The 24,267-nt window shown below is 46.5% G+C and overlaps 10 protein-coding genes across 10 annotated transcripts; 4 read left to right on the forward strand and 6 right to left on the reverse strand.

Moving 5' to 3' along the window:
• Nucleotides 1-174: 174 nt before the first annotated feature.
• On the reverse strand, nucleotides 175-8,894 carry AUEXF2481DRAFT_83934 (uncharacterized protein; the record flags this gene model as incomplete). Its single annotated transcript, XM_013483537.1, has 3 exons — nucleotides 7,708-8,894; nucleotides 7,290-7,633; nucleotides 175-414 (listed from the first exon to the last, which is right to left on the reverse strand). The coding sequence occupies exons 1-3, from the start codon at nucleotides 8,528-8,530 to the stop codon at nucleotides 175-177; spliced, it is 1,407 nt and encodes a 468-aa protein (XP_013338991.1). The 5' UTR covers nucleotides 8,531-8,894.
• Nucleotides 8,895-9,461: 567 nt separating this feature from the next.
• Nucleotides 9,462-11,652, forward strand: AUEXF2481DRAFT_45076 (uncharacterized protein). Its single transcript, XM_013483515.1, has 3 exons — nucleotides 9,462-9,866; nucleotides 9,920-10,675; nucleotides 10,724-11,652. Exons 1-3 carry the CDS (start codon nucleotides 9,591-9,593, stop codon nucleotides 11,507-11,509), a joined length of 1,818 nt encoding a protein of 605 aa, XP_013338969.1. The 5' UTR covers nucleotides 9,462-9,590; the 3' UTR covers nucleotides 11,510-11,652.
• Nucleotides 11,653-11,681: 29 nt separating this feature from the next.
• AUEXF2481DRAFT_33946 (uncharacterized protein) lies at nucleotides 11,682-12,425 on the reverse strand (the record flags this gene model as incomplete). Its single annotated transcript, XM_013483503.1, has 1 exon — nucleotides 11,682-12,425. One exon carries the CDS (start codon nucleotides 12,423-12,425, stop codon nucleotides 11,682-11,684), a length of 744 nt encoding a protein of 247 aa, XP_013338957.1.
• A 438-nt stretch (nucleotides 12,426-12,863) lies between these two features.
• Nucleotides 12,864-13,667, forward strand: AUEXF2481DRAFT_92954 (uncharacterized protein; the record flags this gene model as incomplete). The annotated part of the gene is made up of 2 exons (XM_013483552.1): nucleotides 12,864-12,870; nucleotides 12,921-13,667. Exon 2 carries the CDS (start codon nucleotides 12,924-12,926, stop codon nucleotides 13,665-13,667), a length of 744 nt encoding a protein of 247 aa, XP_013339006.1. The 5' UTR covers nucleotides 12,864-12,870; nucleotides 12,921-12,923.
• Nucleotides 13,668-13,831: 164 nt separating this feature from the next.
• On the reverse strand, nucleotides 13,832-15,773 carry AUEXF2481DRAFT_569273 (uncharacterized protein). The gene is made up of 4 exons (XM_013483553.1): nucleotides 15,605-15,773; nucleotides 15,514-15,553; nucleotides 14,705-15,417; nucleotides 13,832-14,653 (listed from the first exon to the last, which is right to left on the reverse strand). The coding sequence occupies exons 1-4, from the start codon at nucleotides 15,649-15,651 to the stop codon at nucleotides 13,996-13,998; spliced, it is 1,458 nt and encodes a 485-aa protein (XP_013339007.1). The 5' UTR covers nucleotides 15,652-15,773; the 3' UTR covers nucleotides 13,832-13,995.
• Nucleotides 15,774-16,177: 404 nt separating this feature from the next.
• AUEXF2481DRAFT_9415 (uncharacterized protein) lies at nucleotides 16,178-17,139 on the forward strand (the record flags this gene model as incomplete). Its single annotated transcript, XM_013483498.1, has 5 exons — nucleotides 16,178-16,442; nucleotides 16,491-16,580; nucleotides 16,638-16,768; nucleotides 16,825-16,915; nucleotides 16,970-17,139. The coding sequence occupies 5 exons, from the start codon at nucleotides 16,178-16,180 to the stop codon at nucleotides 17,137-17,139; spliced, it is 747 nt and encodes a 248-aa protein (XP_013338952.1).
• Nucleotides 17,140-17,579: 440 nt separating this feature from the next.
• Nucleotides 17,580-18,453, reverse strand: AUEXF2481DRAFT_45078 (uncharacterized protein). The gene has a single exon (XM_013483516.1). The coding sequence runs from the start codon at nucleotides 18,344-18,346 to the stop codon at nucleotides 17,663-17,665; it is 684 nt and encodes a 227-aa protein (XP_013338970.1). The 5' UTR covers nucleotides 18,347-18,453; the 3' UTR covers nucleotides 17,580-17,662.
• Nucleotides 18,454-18,622: 169 nt separating this feature from the next.
• Nucleotides 18,623-19,366, forward strand: AUEXF2481DRAFT_45079 (uncharacterized protein). Its single transcript, XM_013483517.1, has 2 exons — nucleotides 18,623-18,901; nucleotides 18,972-19,366. Exons 1-2 carry the CDS (start codon nucleotides 18,837-18,839, stop codon nucleotides 19,204-19,206), a joined length of 300 nt encoding a protein of 99 aa, XP_013338971.1. The 5' UTR covers nucleotides 18,623-18,836; the 3' UTR covers nucleotides 19,207-19,366.
• Nucleotides 19,367-21,647: 2,281 nt separating this feature from the next.
• AUEXF2481DRAFT_71331 (uncharacterized protein) lies at nucleotides 21,648-21,836 on the reverse strand (the record flags this gene model as incomplete). The annotated part of the gene is made up of 1 exon (XM_013483535.1): nucleotides 21,648-21,836. A coding segment is annotated over one exon (189 nt), but the record flags the coding sequence as incomplete, so codon positions are not given.
• Nucleotides 21,837-23,622: 1,786 nt separating this feature from the next.
• AUEXF2481DRAFT_45081 (uncharacterized protein) lies at nucleotides 23,623-24,108 on the reverse strand (the record flags this gene model as incomplete). Its single annotated transcript, XM_013483518.1, has 2 exons — nucleotides 23,623-23,705; nucleotides 23,755-24,108. A coding segment is annotated over one exon (165 nt), but the record flags the coding sequence as incomplete, so codon positions are not given.
• Nucleotides 24,109-24,267: the final 159 nt, after the last annotated feature.

The following is a 24,267-nucleotide window of genomic DNA, read 5'->3' on the forward strand; positions in this document are numbered from 1 at the left end:
GTAAAGGCACGGCACTTATTTGGGTCATGCTGTGCGTTAATGTGGCGGTGAAACTGCCATCCAATGACATTGCGCTGTATTTTGAGTCAGACTTCAAATTGAGAGATAGTGGCAAGAACCAGTACGCTGCAGCATCCTTTTCGACTTCGTCTTTCTTCGTCAGCGTCCGTCCCTTTAGAATCTCTGGGCGAGATATCCCTTCACCGTAAGACAATGAGTTGGTTCTTCTTCGATCGTCTCCAGCGTTTTGCGCTCACCCGTGTCTACGTACACCGAAAGATGGAGTCTGTCAAGCGCGACCGTGACGGGAACGAGGTCACGCTCATCGACAGAGTTGGTACTGGATAGATCGCTGAACTGGTCTACCAAATCGATCTGCCAGATCGCTGGCCAGACCAGATCCTGAGTAGCGATCTGGTAGACCAGTTCAGTGTACTAGATCTACCAGATCGATCTAGTAGATCTGGCAGACTGTCCGGCAGTACTCCGGCAGAGCTCTGATTAGCTTAGCTAAACCTCGGGAGACCTCGGTCGAGGCCTTCTTAACAACGCGTCTAAATAAGCTATGTTACAGCTACTATATAGCGATACATCCTTCTTAAACTCTAGCGGATACCTTATAGAGCTCTTAGATACTCTCTTCCTTTAATCTACTCGAGTCTTAAAGCTAATACTTAGCTCTATTAATAACCCTTACGCCCTCCTCTAAGCTTAACATCCCTACTAATTTCTAACGACCTAACAACTTCCGAAGTACTGCTGCGTATACTGATACCTCTCGCACTGTTAGAAACCTCGATTACTATAAAGACGTCGACTTTATACGTCTCTACTAGAGAGAAAGAGATAGTTCTAAGATACAGCTCGAAGGTTACTTAAATGGCAAGGGTGTAAGCAAAAGCTAGATCTTTAACTATAGCTGGCGAATGCAGGTCTAGGGCGTAGTTCCTAAGGCTTACTACTAGGTCTATCGCTCTTACTATAACAAACGTATCACTCGTTATGCTTTTAGCGTAGGCTATAGCACTGCACCTAGCATTAAGCATTTATTAACCTATAACATTACTGTATATAGTTAAGGCTAGGCTAAGCGCAGTCGCCTATCTAGTAGCTTTACTGCTTCGTTAACTAAGAGCTTAAGTTATAGACAAGATATAGAGCGCTATAGGATAGTCTTCCACCTAGCTGCTTAGAAGGCTTAAGTTATAGCTTTAATTTATTATAATAACCATGCATTTTAGCTCTTTAAATCGCCCTATTTATAGGACCTTTTACTTTCGCTTAATCTATTAGTTAGCTAGCGAGGTTATCTTACAATATATAAGACAATTGCTAGCTAGATCTCGCAGGTATATAATAGCTATATAGGCATTATTACTAAGAAGCTATATACCGCTATAAGCAAGATTCATCTATCCTTTAATTTATGGACTTTATATAATCTACGTACGTTGTTAGGTGTTAATTGTCACTTCGCTAATAAGTTCGGCAATCTTAAGACTTTCTTACTAGCACTTCTACAACAACTTAGCCAGCACTCTAGCGTTAATATTGCTGACTAGATTACGGCAATTATTAAGCAATTTAACATTAGTGAAAGTATTAGCTACTTTATAACTAATAACGTAACGAATAACGACACCTGTATCGAAGCTCTTAGCCTTAAATATAGGTTTAACCCTATATACCGACGCCTTCGCTACTCTAGCTATAAGATTAACCTTATAGCTCGAGCTATGCTATAGGGTGTAGCTAAGGAAGCTTTCGAGAACGAGCTTATAGCAATCGACCTTAAGGGCTCTCTATTTAGCGTAAGAAGGGCCCTCTAGGCAAGATAGGAAACACTATTATCTGGATACGGTCCTCGCCTTAACGAAACGAGGCTTTTAAGTAGTTATAATAAGACTATCCTCTAATTAGTAAGATTAGCGAGCTTTATATACCTAATAACACTCGATAGAACTTAATATAGGACGCTATTAATGTTTTTATTAAACTCAGGCCAGCAGTTAAGGACTTCTATTATAAGGCGCACGTAGAGTGGCAAGATTACTAGAATAAGATTACCGATTATAGTAGGAAACTACCTCTAGAGAAGCGCCGTAAGAAGCTAGCCTTCCTTAACGACTTTATTACTTAAGATAACTAGTCTGTTATTGTTATATATAACGGACTTCTCTAGCCTCTCTACTAGGTAACTTAGCGTCTTAAGGGTAAGGGTAGAGGTGCTAGTTATAGCGCAATTTAGTAGGTAATCCCTACTATAGAGAAGTTACTTACTTATCTTAAGGTTATAAAGTAAGAGTACTTAATTGTTCGGCTAAGTTAGGATTATACTATAGTTAACTCCTAGACATCTACTGTCTTTAATTTATAGGATCTCTATAAACTACTACTACTACCTATTCGTGCTAAACGCGGAAGGCCGAAACAGTCTTAAAGCCAGTCTCGATTAATGCCTCCTCCCCCTCCTCCTACTCGCGAAGCTCTAGCTAAAGATCTATTTAAAAACACGCTAGAGTACCGTATACTTTATGTTAGTATTAACCTTACATAGCAGAAGTTAGATGAATACTACTTAAAGACTAATCGGTCACCTATATATGTCGTAGCAGTTATGCTCCATCCTAGCCTTAAGTAGAAATAGCTTAAGAAGGTATAGCGAGGTCGTCCTAGTTAGATTAGCTAAGCTTACGTTAAAGTTAAGAAGTTATAGCTTAAATACGCTAACCTTCTAGTTACTACTAAGGACATAGAGTCCCTAAGAGTTAAAGATAACGTACGCTAGATAGATGATGACCTTCTAAGCGACTTCTCCGATGTTAAGAATAACGCATCTACTAATGAATATTAGAAGTGGTGCGAGGAAGGGCGATAACTAAATGACTATAGACCTCTTAAGTTCTGGTTAACACAGCGTTAAAAGCAGGCCTACCCTCGTCTATTACGTATAGCTCGAGACCTCTTTACTATACTAGTAATGTTAGATGAGCTAGAGCGCATCTTCTTAAGCGCTAGCTTAATGACGACACCTCACCGAGGACGACTGTCTGTATAAGCAATTAGAGAGGCTTAATATGTCAAAAGTTGGCTTAAAACCGGCATTATAACTAGCCTAGAAGGAATCTTTAAGAACGTAGCTATGTACCCTAATGATATGGAGATCGAAGACTAAGAATGTTACACTTCTCCTACTAATACTTGACCCCTATGCTAGTGACTAGTTCCTACTAGATCGATCTGGTACTGGTCTGGATCTACCAGATCTGCCAAGCGATCTGGTCCAGTAGGATCTACCAGACCAGATCCGACCTCGGATCTGGTCTGGTCTATTCAGTACCTTCTCTGGGCCTTAGTTTTCCTATTTCCCACAACCTATAGCACCCATAATCGTTTTGTCACATTGATCGTCCCATTTCCTCTGGCATTCTCGTATTCACATCGCCTCTCTCGCCTTGTCGACTTGCCCACACACAAGCACGACTTACAATACAAGCGCACTCTTCTACGTACCTCTCGTAGAGCTCTTCAAAACCAATATTGCAAGAGAGCAGCTGTCCTTCCAGTTGAGAAAAGCTCAGTAGATCTGTGAATGCGGTCAGTGAAACCTTTGGCTCAAGCGCATAGAGCCAGGATATCAATCTCGGTAGTATGGTCATGGCGTGGTCTCGATTAGGTGGAGGTCTCACTATCTGTAGCATGGATTCTGTACCAGATCTGTTCTGCTTTGTGCGATGGCGGAGCAGAGAAGTTGTGAGATTGACTCGTCGCTCGTTGAAAGCTCGCTTGTCATTGTTACTTACGTCCGAGCCAAGAGCCAGGAGATCCGTGATAAAGGAGTAATGTGCGTCTGGACATATTGTCCAGGCCTGAACGATCCATTGCGTGAGACAAAATTCGAGGCCAAGACCATCGACACCACTCGCTAGTGTTGCAACGTGAGCGTTGTTGTTGCAGGCAGAAGGCGCAGCTGTCTCAGGCAGGTCGTGTGAACTGCTCGGCAGTAGCATACTGCGAGGAGATTCCACATCCATGATAGTCGATGAAATGTGCACGCCGCGTCGCATCATGTGCAGCAAGTTCTGGTGGTGGGCGTCACCAGAAAGAATCGCACCGTTTGGCTATTGATGGGAAAGTGACGGAGGAGTGCTTGTATTGCTTATTGCGATGCTACTATGTTCAAACGTAGCAAACCGTTTTTTGCTCGGTGTATCTGCAATGGGGCCAGAGGGTGAGCGCGCACGGGTTGAACCAGCACGGCAATCAAATACAGGGCTCGACGATCGTGGGATCTGAAGAAACTCCGTCGGATAAGCAGGAGTTGCGACTCCAGAGCCGAGCTTCGATGATCTGGACAGCTCAGATAAGAGCTCGGCCGAATAGTCAGGGGAAAGAGATGGTTCGGGCAAATGCGTAGGCGGAGCCGTCCTTGAGAAAACATAAGCTCATTGCTAGGGATACCGAATGGGAAGACGCCGGCCGAACTAGAACCACCGCAAGCGTTGCTAGCGACTATTGATGAATTGTGCTGGTTAGATGGTGGCAGCAAATGGGTATTAGTTGCGGAAACTAGGGTTCGCGAGGCATGTGGCGCATATTCTGGTGGAGGAGGGGAGGCAGCAAGACCAATCTGACACTGACCAGCAATATCGACGCCTTGTTGTTCGCTACACGGTCGAGTGTATGGCGGAACATCATCGTGATGACCTTCCTTTCGCCTTTTCTCCTTGTTTCCCGCCATTTTTCTTTGATGCCAGCCTTGATTCTCCCAGAGGTTGATGACTGCCTTGCGACGGCCAGGATAGAACGCTTTAAGCTCGATCGTGGGAGTGGTTACAGTGGCGATGCGCTGATCCAAGATCGCCATCACGGACTCCAAAGATTGTTGTAGAGTTCGATCATGGTTGGCGAAGAGGCAGAATTCAGAGGCTTCAGAGAGCGACTTCACCTGGTCTAAGAGGTCCATTGATCGACCTGGTTACACACCAGTCACTCTATCCGGCGGCATGATCACGAAACTCCTTGTAGCACCAATGTTAACATGAATTTTCAGGACCCTGCTGTTGATTGAGTGGCTATCACTTGGCAAGTCGAGGATCATTGGACAAGGCGTGATATGCAACATTCGCACACCGGACGTCAAGCGACTCCACTGGGACAATCAAGAACATGAGGCGACCTCTGCGCGAAGATTGTTTACGAGTGTGTCGCTCTGAGCCGATCTTGAGACGAATAGTCAAGGTCACGAGGAGTTCACGGCTACTCCCTCGGTGACCAATCCAAAGAACAACAAGATCCGACTCGCCATTGTGGCTCAATGGTAAGCCAAGATGTTGTATGTAGTCTTTCCGTGCCCTCTTATTGAAATTGAACAACGACAGGCTGGGATGAGACACGCCAAACGATGGATTCGTTTGAAATGATCTTCGCGGAGAATATCCGCATGTCAGACATGTCAGCCATAGCAATAGTGTTCTACGGATGACCGCAAGTCCGTTCTCCAGATAGCGGCACCAGCACAGTGCTTGCCAGAGTTGTCGATTGTTCGAATGAGAGTTTAATGATGAGCGATGAATGATAGTGCAGTATATGAGGAGTAAGACAGAAAAGATCCGTGATGGCCAAGTAAAAACCGGAACACTAAATTTCAAGCTAGATACAGAGACCATGCCTGTCAGTACCTTCGAGCGGCTCGGGCTATTTCTTGCATACCTACGCCCGCACGCTGGATGTAAAACGTGCGAAACCCACCCTCCCAGGCTTTGATGGACAAAAAAAGAGCAGCCTTGACTCTAGAGATGTAGGGAACAGGAGAAAGGTGAAAATAAGACGATGAGGTGACGACAACGCAAGGCTCTTAGGTGTTCAGACGGGAGGATTCGACCGAAAAGCGCAAGACAATCCGTGACGAAGCAACAGCACTAGTCGGAGGCCACGCTGGTGCAAGAGGTCGCTGGCACGAAGCTGTCAACAGAGTGACGCGTCAGCCAGGTCTGTCGCGCACCGAGGATGGCACACACACAGTCAGGCGTCGCCGGTACGAATGAAATACGCTTTCGACGATTTGACGGAGAGGTGCAGATGGCAGGTTGAGATGGAAAGTGCTTGTGGAAGTGTTGCAAAAGAGGAAGGATGGAACGCGAGGGTCGCGCGAACGTCGCAGCTACCTCAAGTACTCAGATGCGGCGAGGGTTTGATGTTGAGTGGAGCACCCGGTCCGACAGTGTCGATATGCAGAATGCTTTGCGCTTGAGGAAGGGCATGTTTTACAGCAAGAGAGAGGCTAGGTACCATGTTAGGCGAGTTCAAGCATGCCAAAAGTGACCATTTGCCCGTCCAGAACATGGACATGGTGGTTAGGGCAAGAATATGATTGCCATTGATTTGTCTCACGGCCAGATCTGATGTGCAAAGGAACGTGAATTGTTCAACACAGAGTGAAATTTTTACTATTGTGTATACCAAAAATTGAAAATTAGTGTTAGACAGGACAAAATTTGATAACAACAAGGATCGTCGTCGTTCTGCTTGGGATCGTTTCGAGAGAGAAAAAGAAGATACGCGTAGGCATGGGAGGGCTTGGCAATTGGCTTGGATTACGGCTGTGTCGCTGGCGCTATTTGATTGCACCAAGCGATATTGGAAGAGCATAGAAATGCTGCAATATGAGTGGTAGATGGATAACACTTGATATGTTTACAGCCGGCTTGATTGAAGCTCCTGAACAGTGCAGCTACGGCTACGCGCATCTGAGAGGAGTCACGGGAGGGATGCCTAGCTAATAATATTAAGCTCATAAAGCTCATCAATGTGCTAGATTGAGCAAAACAGCCGCGGCTGTCTATGTGCTGCAGCACGCCCCACCAGAAGCAGCAAAATAAAATCTTCTAGATTCCGATCGCTGGTGATTGAATCACATTCTGTCGAAGTTTCTCCTTCGCGTGCTAGGCAACAACGATACGCGCGCGTCGCAATGATGTCGCGTCTCTGTTTTTGCCTCATCGCACTCCCGCTGCGCTTCTTCTAGTGGCATTCTCTTGCTGCCGTACCATCTTCTTTCTGCTTGTCCGTCCTCGTCACCGGCCCTGTCATTCCTATGAATACATACTCTTGTTGATCTTGGGTTCTCTGTGATTGGGAGATGACATTGATGACTAAAATCCCCATCTAGCTAGAGAGTTGCCAAGCGTCACTGCGTGCTCCTCTACGATCTTTCGCAGTCCCTCTTCTCCCTTTCTCGCAGTCATTATCTCAAGCCATCGCTGCATACCATACTCCATCGGGCATACTTTCGATATGAAACCATATACGCTGGCGATATCTTCTCCGCTAGCAACAGCACTGGGCCTGATTGCTCCTGCGCGCTCTAGCTCTTCCTCGAAGATCTTCATGACAGGCCATTGCGGTGCATCGTCATCGCTGTACTCTGCTGTGGCTACGCGCGTAGAAGGCGGGAGCGGGGTGGGGAAGCCGTGAAAGAGTGCTGAGGCAACCTCAGGGTCGGGTGTAAGAGCGTAGTAGGACAAAGAGAAGGAAGAGAAGAAGAACTCATGAAGAGGATGACCTGTGTGGCTGCAATCGTAGTCAACCAGACCGAGAACTTGGTAAGTGTCGGGATCAAAGAGGAAGTTTGCTATAACTATTTCGGTAGAATCGCGTCTGCGGTCAGCCTCACTCGACACCAGTGACGTGCAGGAAGACTCATACCGATGTCGCCAATGATCAAATTTGGCCTTGTATCCACAGCCAGGGTCTGCGAGAGGATCGCGTCTAGACCCCCTTCCGCAAACGCATCGAGGCGTTCTCTTAAACCATCCTCGCGCCATCCCTTAGCTACCGTCTTGTCCGTGTCTGCCAATTGCGCTTGCAACATTCCCTGATAGAAGCTCTTCATATTCGAGAAGGAATCAGTGTACGGCTCTATCACGAACGGTCCGCTGACAACACTGCCGTCATTGGCTCTGTCGAATGCGAGCCCACCAAAACGAGCAGCCGCACTCGGTAGCTCGAAATCCTGCACCGCCTTGAGCACCTTGGCTACCTGACGCAGTACAACACGTTGGAAGTCGGCAGACAGACTGCCGTGGAATTCAGGCTCAATGTTGGCACCTAGCTTGAATTCTTCCATGATCCAGCCATTGCCTGATGGACCACCCGTCTTGCTCCAAGCGTATACTCTAGGTACGATGTCGAGATGCTGTTTGGAGAGGGCCTGGCGTACGAGCTGCATCGTCGCAACTGTATTCTCGACCTTGACGGCGTGATTGAACATACCCTTAAGATTTCCGATGCGGAAGACGGCTTTGGTGAGTCCAGACGAGATGGCACAGGTGCCTGGATCCGTGGAAACGTTCACATCGGAGATTAGAGGCGCCTCGAAGGTTATGATATGGATGTAGTTGTTGTTGCAGCGGGGAAGTGTGTTGATGCCCTGGATCTTGACGCCTGAGATCCTGGTTTTGAAGAGCTGCTCGATAAAGTCGCGCTGGCCTGCCTTGATTGTGTCACTCTCGAGATCTGAGGCAGTCATGATGCATGAGTGGTGGAGAAGGAGAAGACCGGGATTGTGACGACCAGGTGTCCCTTATCAGGTGATCCAGGTTTCCTCGAAGATCGTCTGGTTTCCAGAGCCAGATCAATCGCGCAACATACGTGCGTACCGTCCGCGCGGCTGTGCCTCATATCAACAGACGCGCGGGATACGATAAGCTGGTGTTGTTTCGCACATTTGTGATATTTCTCTGCTGTGATGACAACATATATATGAAAAGCAGATCCAGATTGCTCCTGCCGACAAACGCGCGGTCGTCTCGACGTAGTGAAGTTCGCCAAGCGATCACCAGCAGTCACGTCAAGGCCGAAATGATGCTCGTACTGCTACTGAGCGGCGTTGCGCCATAGATTGGTGCAAGATAGATAGTCATCCATCCCTTATCGAGGGCGGGCTAAGGAGGATTCTGCAGCCCGCGCCACCTACCGCCAAGCACCACATGAGGAAATTCGTATCAATTTACCCGCTGCCAAGTCAGCGCAGAGTGCGGCTAACACCCTTGGCACTAGGCGTCGTTTAAACTTTGATACGTGTAAAGTAGTCTGCTTGGCAGCTGCTGAGTGTGCTATCATAGTCCGCAGATCAAGTATGCTAAGTAGCTACTAACATACTCTTCCAAAACTGTGGTTAGCTTAGTATCCTTAAACTAGGCCACGGTACGTAATCGATGATAGGGAATGTTACCTCTCGTCTCCTGCTAGTCACTACTACTACAAGAATGTATACGGAATAAGTTAATGCTGATCAAATCGCATCTGCTCAAGCGTTCGTTAGACTGAACTATAGTCTCAGTAGGATCTTTACTACACGATGGTCGGTGGGATTTACCCAGCTTCCTGTTTTGTTTAGCACCGCGAACTAGGCCATGCATATCGAGCCGCAATCTTGAGTTTTAGATAAGCAAGGATAAAGCATATTGCGCTTCCTCATAAGTGATGAGATATCCATGGCGTGTCTGTTACACCGATCACGGATCAAACTCTTTCCATCCAAAACTTCGAGTCTTCGGTTCGACGGTCGTGTAGACTGAAACTCCAGCATGAGCACGATTAAACGAAGTACAACAGGATGCTGGACTTGTCGAGCAAGAAGAAAGAAATGTGATGAGAACGGTATGCCCTGCTCCACCTGTCAAAGCTTGTGTTTACCATGCTATGGTTACGGCGAACGACCCGATTGGTTAGATGGTGCCAAGCTGGAAAAGGCTCAAATGGAAAACTTCAAGATGGTGGTAAAGTGCAACAAATCACGGAGATGTCGGCAGGTCTCCAACGTGTCCTTCCCTGACGTTGACACCGCGACCGCTGCGAAGAATGTGATTTTGGCATACAACTAGCCTACAATCGATGCAATGCTGACATCAGCCAGGTCAGCGCGGAGGCTCCAGTTGACACTGTCGCCGAGCTCGATATCATGGTGGATTTCGCCAAAGACCTAGAATGGTCCAATCAGAGATACGATTGCGCAGAGTTTGACTTCAATCTTGGTCATTGCAGTATACCTCTCGATAGTGTCCAGATATCCTCCACGCAGACTCCATCTGTACCGCCCGGAATAATTGATGCTGCGCTCCGAATCCGAGAATGTGCTGTCGGACACCCCGAGTTCGGAATTTTTGATACATCGGTTGATGACATGATGATAATCATGGCACCGAAAGATGTCCCCAACAAGTCAACGGACCTATTGACACCTCTGTCTGACTTATCGAGGGCACCCTCGTCACCTCCTATCTCGTCACGAGACTCTTCCGACCGCAGAACTGAGCTTCGAGCTCCCGCATTGTCTGTTTCATCTCTGGTCCTGTCCGGCTTGTCGGCAGACGATCAGAGTACCTGGCAGTATTATACAAAGACCATCTTCCCCTCTATGTTCCAGTTCTTGCTACAGGACACTTCGCAGCAAATATGCGCTCATACAATGCAACCAGAACTGGAGTCCTGTCTATGCTTACAGCAAATCATTCCCTATGTCAAACGATTTCAAGCTTCTGAGCTCATAAGGTTCGGACTGAAAGGACCCGCAGATCTAAATGCAGGGAAAGAAAGTCGTGCTCTCGAACCAGCTCCGTGGAAACATAATAACTTAAGCCCAGCCTGTCTTGTGCATGTCATTTTGGCTCAAGTGAGTCTTCGTTGAGTCCGTGGCCAATAGCAAGTACTCACCAAACAGATACTTCTAGGCGAGAACGGATGGTCCAACATATTCGAATATCTTTCCCAGAACGTCTCTGTCCAAGGAATCGATCAAAGCTGGAGTTTTAGCGTGCAAGTTTTGTCACTCTTGGAAGTACTGGCTTCCACGGTCACCGGCAAAGCACCGAACTTCGCTTCGAATCACTTGGGTCTGATAGACAACTCCGACATGTTAGGTTGTGTGACTGGCGTAGAGCGGTGGTTACTCCACTGCCTGATCCGAGTCATCAATCTTCGAACTTGGAAGCAGGAGCAGCTATCCAAAGCATCACTCAGTGTGACCGAGCTCATAGCTACCGCTCTATCCATCGACGACGATCTGAAGCAAGGGCGTGTTCGCAACGAACCAGGCCGTGAGCTCGGAGACCGCGTCAGATCGGCGTTCATGAAAGTCTTCGAAGCAGCCTCTGCTGTATTCTTGCAGTGCACTTTGTCTGGTTCCCGACCTGAGATTGTTGAAATTCAGCGAAAGGTGATGATGACCATTGAAGCACTGAACGATCTGCCGCAAGCTGCGTTGCTCAGACGGCTGACGTGGCCGGTGTGTATTGCTGCTTCAATGGCCATCGTACCTGCTCAGCAAGAGTTTTTCCGAAGACTCCATGCAAAAGTCAATATGGTGTGGGGCCCAGACGAGAACATTTGCCGAGCCCTGAGAGTAGCGTTCGAATGCTGGCGGTTACGTGAACATTCACCTGCTGGCAGAACGTGTGATTGGCTAGATGGCATGAAGAGTTTGGACTGCTTTCTGCTGTTGTTCTGAGAAGTTGAATAATCAAGTTTTAGCTAGCAAGTCCGCCTAATTGTGCCTTGGTGGACAGGTACTCTCGTAAGGATGCTTGAACCACATTTGCTTATGTACGTAGATCGTCTGTATACATTTGGGTACCGAATGGAACTCCCAGCTACCTTACCTTCTCCCGCGCTTGTAGACTTCAACAGAACCCGAATGTAGATTCCGTATCAACGTCAATGTTATCAATATCCGGAGCGAGGTTAGCGAATTTGCCCAACACATTAGCACAGTGATGCATGTGGGGCCCAAAGCCTTCCGCATGCCCAACCAAATCGCCTGTTGTGAGCGAATCCGCAAAACGATACAGGTTGTACTCGCAATGGCGTAGATGATCCCGTGTCGTCGAGAAGTACGTTGCTACACCGGCATATTGCGACCGGTTCGTGATCACATGATCACCACTGGGATCGGACCAATAAACAAAAGCTCCACCGTTGTTACTGCGAAGATATTCTTCTTCGTATTTCCGAGAACATGCCTTCGGCAGCCAGAGGTCCGACAACTCATCGAACCGGCATCCCAGCGCCGTGGCCTCCTCGACTGTGCTTCCACAGCCTCTAGCCTGTGGCGAATCTATGCTGTACACTTCATCATATACAAACGTCGTACTCGAAGATATCGTCCAGCGAGACCGCTCCGACATCATAACCCAGGTAGCAGCAATGACTGAGATCGTAGCGAGGCATGTGATACAGTTTGTCAAGAGGATTGTGTACAGTTTTTTGCGACGCCGTATAGTGATAGCAGTTACTGATTTGCCAAGAGCGTTATCGATGTGCTTGTCGGTTCCTGAGAACAATATTTCGGATTCGTAGTGGTGCTTGTCGTCTGTGGGCTCGTAAGGAAGCAATGGGAGGTCAACTTCCTCATGTGGAGAATCCATCTCGTGCGCACCTGCGGATATGGCAGCAGGCGAGATCCTCTGATTCGAAGGCGTGTTCCGGAAAATGAAAATTATCGACAAGAAGAGCTGGATTGGTTCTTGGTTATCTAGGTGACATGGGTGATTATGTGATGTGGAAGCCATAGAATCAATTTATCGCGGCGGTCCGCCGCTGCATTAACTGCCAAGGACGCTGGACTTCTTATCGACGTTTTGTCATCCAGCAGGGCGGTCCGCAGCGTCTTTGCAGGAAGCGAATATTGCTTGGATCGATGCTACCGCGCGTGGAAACCCCAAGACCTTGATCGCAGCGCGCGAAGTCGCAGCGGATTAAACGTCTGAGTGCTCTTGGTGACTCACGTTGAGATAAGCTTGACGCGCGTGTGGTATATATTCGACTCGGCGACGATGATCTGGTAAGCAGCCACGCTGCGAGATTGCACTTGTATTACTACCAAGTCATCATCAGTAATTCCTTGACTGACAATCTACTAGATCATGTTCTCCTCCCAAAGTGACATCGCATATCTGGAAGTGGCAAAAGACGACGCGAGCACGTACGAGAAAGACTTAACCGACCGAGAAAAGATTCGACACTCGCTTCCCAAGGTCATTCTCTTGATAATCATTGCCATTATCGCCATCTTTGCCACAGTGTACAGCGCCGTGGAAGCGGCTATCATTCGGCAAGCCCACATCAGATCCAACGATGATGGGCGAATCATGATATCCAACAGCACCATCTCAATGTCAGATCAAATCGAGGAACAACCGAGACCACCGTACGAGTCTTGCGGCCATAATCCCACCGAGGCTCGGAGAAGGGGCTGCAGCTTCGACATCAGCTCTTTCGCATGGCTCACACCCGAGTGCTACAATGATGAGTTGACTCAGGACTTTATCTCGTGGTCTAATTGGACATGGTATACCAGCGAAGATTCCAGCGACAACACACAACTTTCTTTCGATACAGCTATGCTGGGTGAGCAAGATACCTTCGTGGACTGGAGATATCACATGGTACACTGCACCTTCATGTGGAGACTGCAGCACTTGTCGATGGAAAACGGCTGGGTTGGTCGCCATCTTGTGAACTTCGAGCACACGATGCACTGTCAGCATGCTCTTCTCATGGATGCTTATGATAACCGAGACGTGAGGACTCCAGCGTACGTTATGTACCCGCGCTGTCTCGAAGTCGGCATGACCAAGGGCATGTATCCTGGTCCGTCTAAGAGGTGAACACGTCTGTTTACAAGGTTGTAGAAGGATTCAGCTTCGGATTTGCTACAGCATCATGTATCAATGGTTCCATGACCAGTGTCGTCGATAAGTAGATATCGACGAGTGGGTCTCCAATCAACTATGGAATATAACAAACATGGAGTTGATTGGACGTATGTATGGATCGCGAATCCACTTGTTAGTTGTGAGATCGGTAAGCGATTACAAAGCCACGAAGCATAAAGTCTTCTCGCGAAACCTAGATCTGAACAATTATGAGTCATATGTTGCCCAGTTGATTTCGGCCTAGGACGTAGTGTTATTCTGTATTCATGCTTAGAGATACCTAGATCCGTTGCAAATCGGTAGAGAACAGGAATAATGCGAATGCTGCTACAAATGTCCAGCACCCACCCGAGAGTAAGATCAGCAGGGTCCCATGATGGGTATCACTAGAAGCAGTGAAAACAAGACTACAGATCGCAGCAGACAAGATCTGAGGAGCAGAGATCGCAGCATTGTGTAATCCGAGTACTGCACCTGTACGTAGGGGATCAGATTCTTCAACTGAACCACTCTCGAGACGTCTTCCTTGACGTCTACTCAGTAGGAGGCCGATCAGACAAAAAGGTGCCCATTGCGTTACTGCCCAAGATAGACCGAGTGAAGTCATTATCAGGGTGATTCCTGTTTGTGAGCCTACGAATCCAGCGAAGAACGACATCATAGCGAAATAAACATGTGACGCCATCCAGACTTGCAGTATAGCCTTGGTTGGAACTTTCGAGCTCTGACATGATAGCCAATTGCTTTCGTCACTGTTTTGAGCTCTGTCCAGAAGCCGGATCGCCGTCGGAAGAACGCAGCTCGCCAGAAAAGAGATGACGGACATGCAGAGACCTGCGACCGAGCCCACACGGACTGCTTGTGCCTGGATTTGGGCGTCACTCATGAAAGTCACCGATAGCGGCCGCAGTTCAAATGAGATGGCCTCAGCTAGCCAGCTAATATTCCAAATTAGCGGGAATCATCGAGAAGAGCCAGAGTCAACATACCTCGTATAGTATGTTCGTAATGGAAACCACCCAAGCCAAGCAAAAAACTGGACGGCAAGGATCTGCCAGATCTCTCGCGGCAGGCTCGAAGCGCTCACTGAGTTGCTGAAAGAGGCTATGCGTGGAAGCGTACGCGCCGCAATACGATCCTGGCTTCTGCCAGTGACAAACGCGCTGACCAGAGTTGTCGTCAAGAGAGAAACACTCGCAACCAGACTTAAGTTGACGAACTCGCTTGCGGGATCTGGACGCAGATTCTTTGGTAGAGGTACAATCCCAAAAAGGAAACCTAGAACACTCCCAATCCCTTGCATACGGCTTGCCCATGCGTTAGCCGTCATCTGCTCAACCGCGTCAACGTTCTCGATGATGATGGCTCGGCTTGCCAGCTGCAGCGGCTGAATGGCGACATTGAGGAGAGAAAACCAGATGATACAGCTTGTCTTGATCATGGAGCCGATGACCCTGGCTGTCGGTCGACCCATGGATTGCGCAAGCCAAAGCGCCTGGGCATGTGATGAACTGAAGCCAACCAATGAAACGCTCGCGGCGACAGCTCCAGCAATTAACAACGTCCGGCTTCCTTGGATTCGCCATTGAGGTCTATCGATCATTTCCCCGAACCATGGCTGGACGAATGTACCGCACGTTGGTGCTATACCCCAGACCAGAGCTGTCGAGATCTGGTCAAACCCCGCAGAGACCAGATGTGGCTAGGTTTAGATTATCAGTAGGGAACGATGAGCAGTGGTGAAGGTAGGAGCTTTAGACAGAGCCCATGAGATATGAGTGAACTGCATGATACATACAGTGACACTAGATAACAGTACGGACCAGAGGATCGCCAAACTGTAACCGATTAAAACCTTCTCCTGGAGAACGACAAGCAACATCAACTACCCGCAGGAGCACGAGGCCAAAGCCAGGAATCGATAGAGGCGCGACATAGTCTTGCCGGCAGACAAGCGCACTGTGACTACTTCTGAGAGAGTTTGATCCAAAGGAGCGATTCGAAGACTAAGAGTTGCTGCAAGCTGAGAGCGTTTTTATTGTCGCCTCCGCGCGTGGTATTCACTCCATTCGAAGTGTCCTTTGCTCATCATGACCAACAATCATCGATGTCGATCTTGTCTTGCCGCGCTCGGCACCCGGTGGATGAGCGAGAGGTTGCGCTTACGCTTCGCTGGCTTGTCAACGATCGAGCCGGCGGTTCGCGCGAGGAAAGCGGAAGTCGTTAATATTCTTTGCCGCGCTTGCTGGCCGCTTCGCTGCGGTACGCGGATCACGGCGGCGCTCCGGAAACGCCAAGCCTGTCACATGTCTTGTGTTGCTCATTTGACGATGATGACCGCCCCCAAGTGTGATGCATGTGTTCTTCTTCTGCTTTTCAACCCTCGCTAGATGGTTGCACTTACTGATTGACTCGACACTTTGGAAGAGACACTTTGGAAGAAACAGGGATAGGAATTGGCGATGGTCTCGCATATCTATAGATCTTTGAATGAGAAGGATCTTGGCGAGGACTCTAACCACACCAACGAGCCTTCACCAAACACCCGGGACAAACTCCGAGCACTGATCAAGCAAAGCTTTCCAGGTCTCATAATAGCGATCTTGGTTTTCATCGTGTTATTTGGCCTTGCCACAGTCTCAGGATTCGCTGTCGGCAAGAATGCTGCCTCAAGACTTGTTGTCTTAGATCAACCAAGTCCTCAGCCTCAGGCCTTTTTTCCGAATTGTGGGTATCATCATGCGACATTACGTCAGTGGGCCTGACCTCTACCAGTTGGCAAGGTCTCGACAGTTTTCGTGGCCGACTCCGAATATACTCGTAATGACACTTATGGAGATCAATTGTGGGACGGGCTGGTACCGAGTACGTATATCAAACACAACGTGGACTATGGAACACGCTAGGTTGACCACACTGCAGTCGGTGCCGGGTACGTCAGAGTACCGAATCCAAGACAGTATCGTCTACCCGCAAGCCAGGTCGTGAAGGACAATGGGACAGGTTATGCAGAGATGTATCAAGCATCTGTTATACATCAGCTGCATTGTATGGTCAGTCTCGTTCAACATTGTGGTCAAAAAGACTCTGTACTAATCTGACCATGCAGGGTGTTTTACGAAACTACACTCGCGCGTATGAGGCGGGTATCCCCCCTCCATTCGGCGGCCATTTTCACGTGAAGCACTGCATCGAATATGGTCCGTCCAATCCTTCCAAGAAGAATGTGGTAGGAGATTAACAGCTTCAAATAGTCCGACAGGCCATCCTCTGTACAGCAGACACCACTCTTGAGCAGGCGAACGCAGGTGGCGGTTTCACTGCGCAAGGTGCTGTACCTCAATGTCGTGACTGGAATCTTGTAAAAGGTTTCCTGGAAACTAACCGAGCGGATGACTTCCATCCAACTATACTGGACACTTGAATGATATATAATCACATATGTTAAACCTTCGTCGGGTCTGAATCTCAAGTCAATGATATGCTTGCGTAGCTTTCAGATTGACCTTGCTTCTCGCTGTGTATTCGGGTACGTGAGTTGGTAAGGCCAATAATAGACAGTCTAGAAACTATGGGAATACAGTAATCATCGTTTGTCAAGATTGAAACCCCTATACTAACTCGCATGGATGTCGTCAGCATTGTTCCAGAGAGCACTCAGCGTTCGGGCCTGGCCTCGCGCCAACCTGTAAGAATCCCCAGATGACAGCATTTGTCTTGTGAGAAAATAACTAACATAAGCATCTAGCTGTACATACCGAAACATTCACGGTTCGCGATATCGTGGACAATCATTATCTGGATCGTCAATGTGCGCATAGAATGTATACTTTCTTGTATAAGCTTTTCTATGTTTAAAAATATCCTTGGTCTGATGTTTCATTGTGCAACGACAGCTACTGTTATCGCAGTGTTCTATTCAAGATTACCCTCCCACAATCACAGCCTCAGCAGTAAGCGAATCCAGCTTCTGTGATTATATCAGTGACGTCCAACTGATGTGCAGGTGCCTTCAATGCATATTCCGCCATAGTCATGACACAATGGTGCATGTGGTCTGAAAGTGTCTGACCATCATCGTGACCGATATAATCGCCGGATCTGAGGACATCGGCGAGGCGATAGAGATTGTATTGACAATGGACGATGTGATTCCTCCTTGATGTCCAGAATATACTCCCGTTGCCAGCATGGAGCGATGGATCATCGAGTAACTCCTTTCCTGTCCTATCGATCCAATAGAGAAAGGGACCGCCATCATTGGCTACCATGTACTGGTCGCGGTAGCTACGCGTACACTTCTGCGGCATCCAACTCATCTGTAGCTCGTCGAACATGCAGCCCCGAGACACTGCTTCTGCTGTCGATGTTCCGCACGACACCGTGCCAGGTCTTTGACTCCCGATGGAATATTCCCAGAGGAGCGGCTGGCTTAGAAGCACCCGGTGGGCTACCGCGAGGATGCCCAGCATGATGGAGGTAGTGGCGAAAAAGGACAACAAGCTTGCGAGAATGATCATTCGACGTCGTTGTGGAAGATCAGCGATCCAGCAGTTCATCCCATTGTCTTTCTCGGAGAGTTCGCTATAGAGAAGAGGTAGGTCATCAGAGCCATCTTCTGATTGCGGCATTGTGATCTTCTGTCAAGGCTAATGGCGTGCAGAGAGGATTCGTCGTTCTTGCCTTAGGAGGGAAAATGTTGTGTAGTGATGAAGAGTTCTGGTTGAGGAACGGCGAGAATTGTATCCAGATGTGTCTGCTATTCATCCATCCTGGCCGTTCACGACCGCACTTGATTGAAATGGCGTTGTCACGCGGAGCGCTGCAAAGCGCGCCGAAGCGACCGCGATACGCGCACAGGAGATTGATCCTCGGCGGGATTCACGTCGCCAATGCACCTGCTCCAGCGACTCCTTATCCTCGCTGGAACATGAGCTTGGGCGCGCGGAAAACAGCGATAGATCGCGCGCAGCTTCGTGACGATTTTCGTGCGGTCCGCTGGTCAACGCGCAGAGCAGCTTTCGTGCCGCGCCTCGCTGCAATCTGAGGTTGGATTCATGCGAAGTTTCGTCGACTCACTTGGATGCAGAACCGGCGATATCATAGCGGCTGGTGGTATAAATGAGGAGTGCGCTTGCACCTGACAGATTCAGCAAACACACAGCCCTCATCATTCTGATTTCGGAGTATATCAAACCCATCAGCAACTATGAAGCTTTCTGCGCTCTTTCTGACCGTGGTCTCCATCGCACCTAGTGTGCTCGCAGCTCCAGTCGACTCTGCCATCGAAATTGTGCACGCCGAACATGGACTCATGGAGAAGCGCGGACTCCGCAATGGACTCATCTATAACGCTAAAGTCGACGACGTCGAAGCATCCGACGTCAAGGAGAAACGCCAGCTTCGCAATGGACTCATTCGCGCTGCAGCCGACGAAGACGTCAAGGAGAAACGCCAGCTTCGCAATGGACTCATTCGCGCTGCAGAGTAAATGCAGCCCTTATTGGAATCCCACTTGGACCTGCAAGTCATCATGCGGAGGGTCAGGAACTTCTGGAGCTCCGGTGGCGATTTGATCTCTATGTTCGTGCATCGTCAAAGCTTTGCAGGAGGTCATTAGATAGCCATATCTTATTGTGCTGCGTCCGGACTTTATTGAATAGTTTTGCAATTGGATTCTAGTCCTTGATCAGTCGTTATCTCCAACTCCACGTGTGATGTATTGCTTGATACCCGCAGTCTCGATGGCGCTTGGTAGAGCGATCATGGAAAAACACGTTGAGAGGCCACTTCTCTTGTTTCGGAGACATCTTACACCTGAAACAAGTTGACAAGCACATAGCAAGCGTTGCAGAAGCAAACCAGGCACGATCTAATCGTTCTACACCTTGGGATTGTAGTAAGGGAAGGAGGGAAGATACAACTAGAGCGCGAGATGGAGAGGTGTTTGCTCATTTTGCAGCTCAAAGATTACAGAAAAGAAGAAGACTTGCTATAGAAGAAAGTAGCAACTAAGGGACACTACGATGACCTAACACGAGGTCACCCTGGCATCACCAAGACAATCGAAAACATACAGCGTAACTTTGCATGCCCACAAATGAAGGCAAAGATTACGGCATTCGTTCAAGAATGCCGCAGCTGTCAGATGAACAAATCTTCTCGACTCGCGAAGTATAGCGAAAGCCAGTTCGTGGATCCACCGCGGCAGCCTGTTACGATCCTGCTAATGACAGGGTCGCGCAGCCTGCTCTATTATTCCCCGCACCTTAGCGGAACAGAGCACTCTATAGGACATGCCATCTGCTCTACTCTGCTCTGCTACTCTGCTCTATAGAGCATAACAGAGTATACGGAGTAATATGTATATACTTATTATCTATTAAGTATATAGGTAGGTAGGACGACCTTAGGTAGTCCTACGTTTAACTTAATTAGTTATTCTAATAGTCCCTTTAGTATACACTACTTTATACACTACTTGCTTTACTTCGCTTAACACTCCGCTTTACGAGTCTAACCCTATAACCTATTATCTTATCTAAGATAGTTAGCCTTAATAACTTTAAACGCCCTTAGAATAAGTTACTTAAGTAACACTACCCCGAGAGGTATACCTAGCGAGGCTAGTAGAAACCGCTCTACTAGCACTACTCGTAACGATAGTAAAGTCGCTAAGCCCGACCTATTATAGGGTCTTACTATAGCAGCGACCCTAACCTCGGCTGACGCTAGGAATTCCCCGACTTAGCGTATATAAGCGTCGTACGAAGAGGACGGACTTTCCGTCCCCTTCCTTTTCCTCCTTAGTAAAACCTCCTTATATTATAGGCTACTATTTAATCGTTAGATCGCAGTTTAATCCGTAATATTAGGTTTTACTAATAAAAACATATATAGAGCGGTTACCGCCTATCGTTAACATAGAAGGGAACGCTTCCCCTTCGTACGAACAATTAATGTACGAGATTACTAGACTACGTACATTTATCTAAGAATAACACGATATATAATAAGCCTATTAAGCTTAGTAATAAGCTGCAGCCTTAAACGGACTAACCGCGACCGAGAATACGCCCGTTACCGAAATACCTTCGTACGACTAATTCCTAAGGATAGCTAAACCCCGTTTCCTAAATCCCTCGAAGTACTTATATAATAACCTAAGCGAATACATCTCCTTTTAAATAAACCTTAATAGTAAGCTTCTAATCGACGGAGCTACCTTCCTCTTAGACGACGAGAAAGTCTGCTACGCGTTTAATAGACTTTTAAGGGTTACCGCGAAGAGAATAACCCCCTAGATTCGTACGAACTAAGATAATAGTACGATCTCTATTACGAATTTCTTTACGGAAATAGACTCGGCGTTCGACGATCCTTAACGCTAGGAGAAAGCCCTTATACTAATATTAGAAGATAAAGGTTTCGAGTCGAAACCTTTAAAACCCTATATAAAATTAGGGTTTAGGGTAATAACTTCGACCCGAAACCTTTACTTTATAAGAGCCGAAACCTTTGCTCTAATAAGCTTTAAATTAGCTGAAACTTATATAGCTTAGTCCTTTAGTATTAATCTCTTTATATACAACATTTTATTTGTCTATCTATAAGATTTATAGACTTATTTTATAGTAATAATCGCGCTAAAGACGTACGTTACGACGGATCTAGGAGCTTCCCCGTATTAGACCCTAAAGTTAAAAAGTATCGCTTAGTAGTCGGAAGCTAGAGCTCTAGAGGGAATAGGCATTAAGGGGTAGAACTAATACTTATATTATAATTATGTTAGTTAACTACTGTTACAGTACCGAGTTCCTTATATTATAGCTTCTCCGTATTACCTAACTTCCTCTTACTATATCTGTCACCCTAACTACTATATTATAACACTCCTCCTTAGTCTAGACGGCGGATGTTAGTAAGACCTAGCTAGTTAATAAATCTTATAAAGTCCGGCTTAGGCAATAGCTTTATAAAGCCGTCTATAACTATGTCTCTTATTCCTATAAACTCGACATTAATTCTGTTTCTCCGGTGTAAGTCTCTAATATAATAGTATATAATATCGATATGTTTTAACCTCTTATAAGTATAGGTATCTCTAACTAACGATAGAGAAGCTTAGTTGTCGCTAAATAGTTTAACTAGTAATCTAATAACGAAGCTTTACTCTTCTTTTATAGTTAGCTAATATTAGTTGCAACTAATATTCTTACTATAGCCTATGTCTCTTAGAAGTTAAGCTAGCTATTATAACTGCTTCGCAGCCTAACATATAGCTATATATTCGGCTTCTATAGTTAAGGTTATAACTAACTTCTACTTCTTACTAGACTAGCTAATAGGATAGTTGCCTATTATAAACACATTTCCTAAGATGGATATCCTATCTAGCTTATCTATTACGTAGTCTAAATTAGAGTAGCCGACAAGTTATTATATGCCTTCTACATTATATTCTAGGCTAAGGTCTATTATTAAACGTAGGTACCTTATAAGGGATTTTAATAGTTTAAAATGCCCTTCTAATAGGTCCGACAGATATTAGCTTAGCCTTCTAATTATAAATGAGATGTTAGGCCTTATTAGAATTGCTAGGTAGATAAGGCCGCCGATAATCTTCTAATACTCCTTCTAGTCTGCTCTCTTATCTTATAGACTAGCTAGTTTTAACAGATTATATCTATTTAGTAGAATACTAATTAGATTAGCCTTCTCCTTATCTATTCTATACCTTAATAGAAGATCCTTAGTATAGTAAGACTAATCTAGAGTAATCGTTCTATTCTTTCTATTACGAATGACTTAAACTCCTAGGATCTTACTTACTTCTTCTAGGTCTTTAATCTTATAGATCTCTCTAAAGTGTTTCTTAAACCAGTTAATGTAGTCTATCTATTTAGCTCTAATTAGGATGTTATTAATATAGACTAGAATAAGAATTTCTTTCTCTAGATGTCTTAGAAGGTATAAGTCGGCGTCTATTTAAATAAAGCCTATCTTCTATAACGATTCTATACAGCTCTAATTCTAATCTCTTATAGCTTGTTTTAGGCCGTAAAGTAATCTTAGTACTTTAAATATATAACCTAGTAGAATATTTATTCTAGGTAGTACTACTATATAAATCTCCTCCTTTAATGTTAACTTAGTAAAGGCATTATTAACATCGACAGTATAGCACTTAAGATCCTCTATTATAATAATTATAAAGAACACCCGTAGTATATTATAGCTGTTACGGATTAAACCGCGATCTAACGATTAAATAGTAGCCTATAATATAAGGAGGTTTTACTAAGGAGGAAAAGGAAGGGGACGGAAAGTCCGTCCTCTTCGTACGACGCTTATATACGCTAAGTCGGGGAATTCCTAGCGTCAGCCGAGGTTAGGGTCGCTACTATAGTAAGACCCTATAATAATACCTCCCTCCTTACCGCTAAGAATACTACCGCGCGACGTCCGTTTAAGCTCTATTAAGCTCGTTATTTTCCCTCCTCCTTACTATACGAAGTAATCTAAAGTAAATTAACTCCCTTACTCTACAGGGTTTCCTAAGTTACTTTTTAATCTAACTCTAGGTTAAAAGGTCCCCTGCCCTCGGGGCCTTTTCCCTATATCCCGCCGGCTAATCGGATCCCGCGAGCCGACCTCTAGACCTGCCCTTAGGGCCTTTTCGCCTATACGCTAAAGTCATTTTTAATCTCTACCTATACGGAGCTAAAAATTATAGCGTGTAAAAGTCCGCCTCGACATCTAGCCGGTATACCGACATCTCTACCGTTCGAGCCGTAGTTACGTTATTCGATTATATATTAAAGATAGCTACTCGTCTCTGTTCGACGCGACGCTAAGACGCGACCGAAGACTAAAGAGCTCTCCCCGCCCTACCCTTCCCGTACGACGACTTGTTATAAGAAAGCAAAAAGAAAAAAACATATAAATATATATATATATATATATATATATATATACACATAAAGCAGCGTACGAGTAGCACCCCTATACGTAGCTCTACCGCGCTAACCGCCCTAAGCACTTCTCGTACGAGGATTCTTCTCGACTTTAGGTCCCTAGCGCGCGCGCGTATACGCGCACTCTCGATATCGATCGATATCTCTTACCTCGTACGGAGTCGAGTATAGGTAGGAGTGGGACTGCTTCCTTTATAGCGTATATCGCTTTAGCGTACGGCCGGGCTAGATCGGTACGTACTAGAGTAAGCGATATTAGATTAAGGGTAACCGACTTCGTACTATCGAAGCTCTCTATTAGTCCGTCTGGGCGGAAAACTACTAGAGCTCGTACGAGATACCCTCCTCCTTAGAAGAAGCCGATCTAATCCTCTTTCTCTATAGCGATACGTTCTAGTGTCGGCTCGATAAGCAATCTTATTATTACATCTACTAAAATGTCTGAAAGATAAGGGAGCATTATCGTATAGCGTATAGCTAGTTAGAATTCGGTAGGAAAGGTCGGCCGTCTAAGCTCGTACGTAGCTTAGCTCCTCCTACTATACGGACCTAGCTAGCGTAGATCGAAGTATCGT

This window comes from Aureobasidium subglaciale (assembly GCF_000721755.1).
Source record: "Aureobasidium subglaciale EXF-2481 unplaced genomic scaffold scaffold_41, whole genome shotgun sequence".
Lineage (NCBI taxonomy): Eukaryota > Fungi > Ascomycota > Dothideomycetes > Dothideales > Saccotheciaceae > Aureobasidium > Aureobasidium subglaciale.

Bases quoted from the DNA above. Each gene is read 5' to 3' on its own strand.
- AUEXF2481DRAFT_45079 (XM_013483517.1), top strand. From the start codon at position 18,837: ATGAGGAGTGCGCTTGCACCTGACAGATTCAGCAAACACACAGCCCTC. The intron at 18,902-18,971 runs GTATATCAAACC...CATCGCACCTAG, and splicing joins CTCATCATTCTGATTTCGGA to TGTGCTCGCAGCTCCAGTCG.
- AUEXF2481DRAFT_45076 (XM_013483515.1), top strand. From the start codon at position 9,591: ATGAGCACGATTAAACGAAGTACAACAGGATGCTGGACTTGTCGAGCA. The intron at 9,867-9,919 runs GTGATTTTGGCA...GACATCAGCCAG, and splicing joins CCGCGACCGCTGCGAAGAAT to GTCAGCGCGGAGGCTCCAGT. The intron at 10,676-10,723 runs GTGAGTCTTCGT...CTCACCAAACAG, and splicing joins TGCATGTCATTTTGGCTCAA to ATACTTCTAGGCGAGAACGG.
- AUEXF2481DRAFT_45078 (XM_013483516.1), bottom strand. From the start codon at position 18,346: ATGCCGCAATCAGAAGATGGCTCTGATGACCTACCTCTTCTCTATAGC.
- AUEXF2481DRAFT_569273 (XM_013483553.1), bottom strand. From the start codon at position 15,651: ATGTCGCGCCTCTATCGATTCCTGGCTTTGGCCTCGTGCTCCTGCGG. The intron at 15,554-15,604 runs GTAGTTGATGTT...AATCGGTTACAG, and splicing joins TTGGCCTCGTGCTCCTGCGG to TTTGGCGATCCTCTGGTCCG. The intron at 15,418-15,513 runs GTATGTATCATG...ATCTAAACCTAG, and splicing joins TACTGTTATCTAGTGTCACT to CCACATCTGGTCTCTGCGGG.